General features: G+C 47.4%; 1 protein-coding gene across 1 annotated transcript in view; it reads right to left on the bottom strand.

The window, feature by feature from the left end:
- Positions 1-2500, bottom strand: part of LOC122263137 (uncharacterized) — a 13231-nt gene that overhangs the window by 6989 nt on the left and 3742 nt on the right. Inside the window, exons 2-3 of the mRNA XM_086548505.1 lie at positions 1824-2019; positions 1074-1245 (exon numbers count right to left, since the gene is read on the bottom strand). Coding sequence (XP_086404631.1) covers positions 1074-1245; positions 1824-1966 — 315 coding nt within the window. The 5' untranslated portion in view covers positions 1967-2019. The remainder of the gene's footprint in view (positions 1-1073; positions 1246-1823; positions 2020-2500) is intronic.

Here is a 2500-nt window from a genome sequence, read left to right as displayed (position 1 = left end):
ATAGACATACACAACCAGAGAGAAATACAGATAGACAGAAACAGAGAGAGAAAGAGATAGATAGAGAGAGAGCGCGGGCGTGAGAGTGAGACATACACAATCAGAGAGAAATGCAGACAGACAGAAAAAGAGAGAGAAAGAGAGACAGAGACAGAGAGAGAGTGAGAACGTGAGAGAGACATACACAATCAGAGAGAAAAACAGACTGGCAGAAACAGAGAGAGAGAGAGAGAGAGAGAGAGAGAGAGAGAGAGAGAGAGAGAGAGAGAGAGAGAGAGAGAGACAGACAGAAACATAGAAACAGACAGACAGATAGACAAAAATAGAGAGACAGACAGATAGACAGACAGACAGAGAAACAGGAAACAGGCAGACAGACAAAAACTGGCAGACAGATAGACAAAAACAAAGAGAGAAAGAGAGAGACAGAAGAGACAAAGAGAGAAAGAGAGATAGACAGAGAGAGAAAGAGAGAGAGACAGAGAGAGAAAGAGAGAGAGACAGAGAGAGAAAGAGAGAGAGACAGAGAGAGAAAGAGAGAGAGACAGAGAGAGAAAGAGAGAGAGACAGAGAGAGAAAGAGAGAGAGACAGAGAGAGAAAGAGAGAGAAACAGGAGACAGATAGACTCTGACAGACAGATAGACAAAAACAGAGAGAGCGAAAGACAGTCAGACAGACAACGATCCCGAGACAAAGATAACATACACACCATGTAAGAGACAGAAAAAGAACATCACCCACCCCCCCACACCTCTCCCCTTTACCCCCACCCCACATCCCATTTAAACCCACCTAAAACCACCCACAAACCCACCCACTCACCCATGCACCCACATAAACCCACCCACCTAAACCCACCCACATCCCACTTAAACCCACCCAAACCAACCCACCCACCCACCAACCTAAACCCACAAACCCACCCATCCACCCACCCACTCACCCAAACCCGCCCACCCAAAACCCACATAAACCCACCCACCACCCAAACCAACCCACCCAAACCCACCCACCTAAACCCACCCAAACCAACCCACCCACTCACCCACCCATCCACCCACCTCCAACTTACATCCCGCTCTCCCGCGACCTTGCAAGCAATCATCAAGCATGTAAGAGCTCTCAAGGGCTCTTGTTGCTCCAGCCTCGCTCTCAGTCGCCGCAGCCCCTCCTCTCGCTCTCTGCCGGGCGGCGTTGACCTCTTGACCTGGGCTATTTGGGCGTCCTCGTGGGCGGGGGCGAATCTGAGAGAGAATATGAGAGAGTATGAGAGAGAGAGAGAGAGAGAGAGAGAGAGAGAGAGAGAGAGAGAGAGAGAGAGAGAGAGAGAGAGAGAGAGAGAGAGAGAGAGGAATGGGGATTATGAGATACTGCTTACTGGTTATGGAATGTTGTGGTGTGATTTGGGGTTATAGATGTGTGTGTGTGGGGGGGGGGAGGCACTCACTTACTCACTTGCCCACCCACACACAGATACATTCATAAACGCATACATAAACACATATATAAACACACACACACACACACACACACACACACACACACATATATATATATATATATATATATATATATATATATATATATGGATACATCGATATATATATATATATATACATAAATGAATAAATAAATATATATACATACATACATATATATATATATATATATATATATATATATATATACATAAATGAATAAATAAATATATATACATACATACATATATATATATATATATATATATATATATATATATATATATATATATATATATATATATATATATATACATACACACATAAAGAGACCTCAGCATTACCTGCAATACATTTCAAGCGCGCAATACTTGACGTGATCTGACTGGACGTATCCGCGTGCAAGTCGCTCCACGCAGTCGAAAAGCAATCGGGTGTGAGTCTGCAAGCTGCACGTGGGACTTCCGGTGGAACTGACTTCGGCCATAAGGTGATCGTTCTCTCGCAAGATTCTCTCCAGCCAGTCCTCGATGTGGTCGCCTGTTGGCATTGGGTGGAGGTGCGGCAGGTCATGTGGAGGTGGAGGAGGATGGGGAGGAGGAGGAGGAGGAGGAGGAGGAGGAGGTGAAGGAGGAGGAGGAGAAGGAGGTGAAGGAGGAGGAGGTGGACGAGGATGGGGAGGAGGGAGGGGAGGAGGACGAGGAGGAGGAGGTGGAAGAGGAGGAGGAGGAGGAGGAGGAGGTGGAGAAGGAGAGAGAGGAGGAGGATAGGGAGGTGAAGGAGGAGGAGGAGGAGGAGGAGGAGGAGGAGGAGGAGGAGGAGGAGGAGGAGGAGGAGGAGGAGGAGGAGGAGAGGGAGGTGAAGGGGGAGGAAAAGAAAAAGGAGGAGAGAGAGGTGAAGGAGGAGGAGGAGGAGAGGGAGGTGAAGGGGGAGGAAAAGAAAAAGGAGGAGAGAGAGGTGAAGGAGGAGGAGGAGGAGGAGGAGGAGGAGAGGGAGGTGAAGGGGGAGGAAAAGAAAAAGG

This window comes from Penaeus japonicus, unplaced genomic scaffold (assembly GCF_977035675.1).
Source record: "Penaeus japonicus unplaced genomic scaffold, GWHDUDI00000001_assembly GWHDUDI00000020, whole genome shotgun sequence".
Lineage (NCBI taxonomy): Eukaryota > Metazoa > Arthropoda > Malacostraca > Decapoda > Penaeidae > Penaeus > Penaeus japonicus.
Note: the sequence above shows the minus strand (reverse complement) of the source record. Positions and strands in the feature narration are given on the sequence as shown.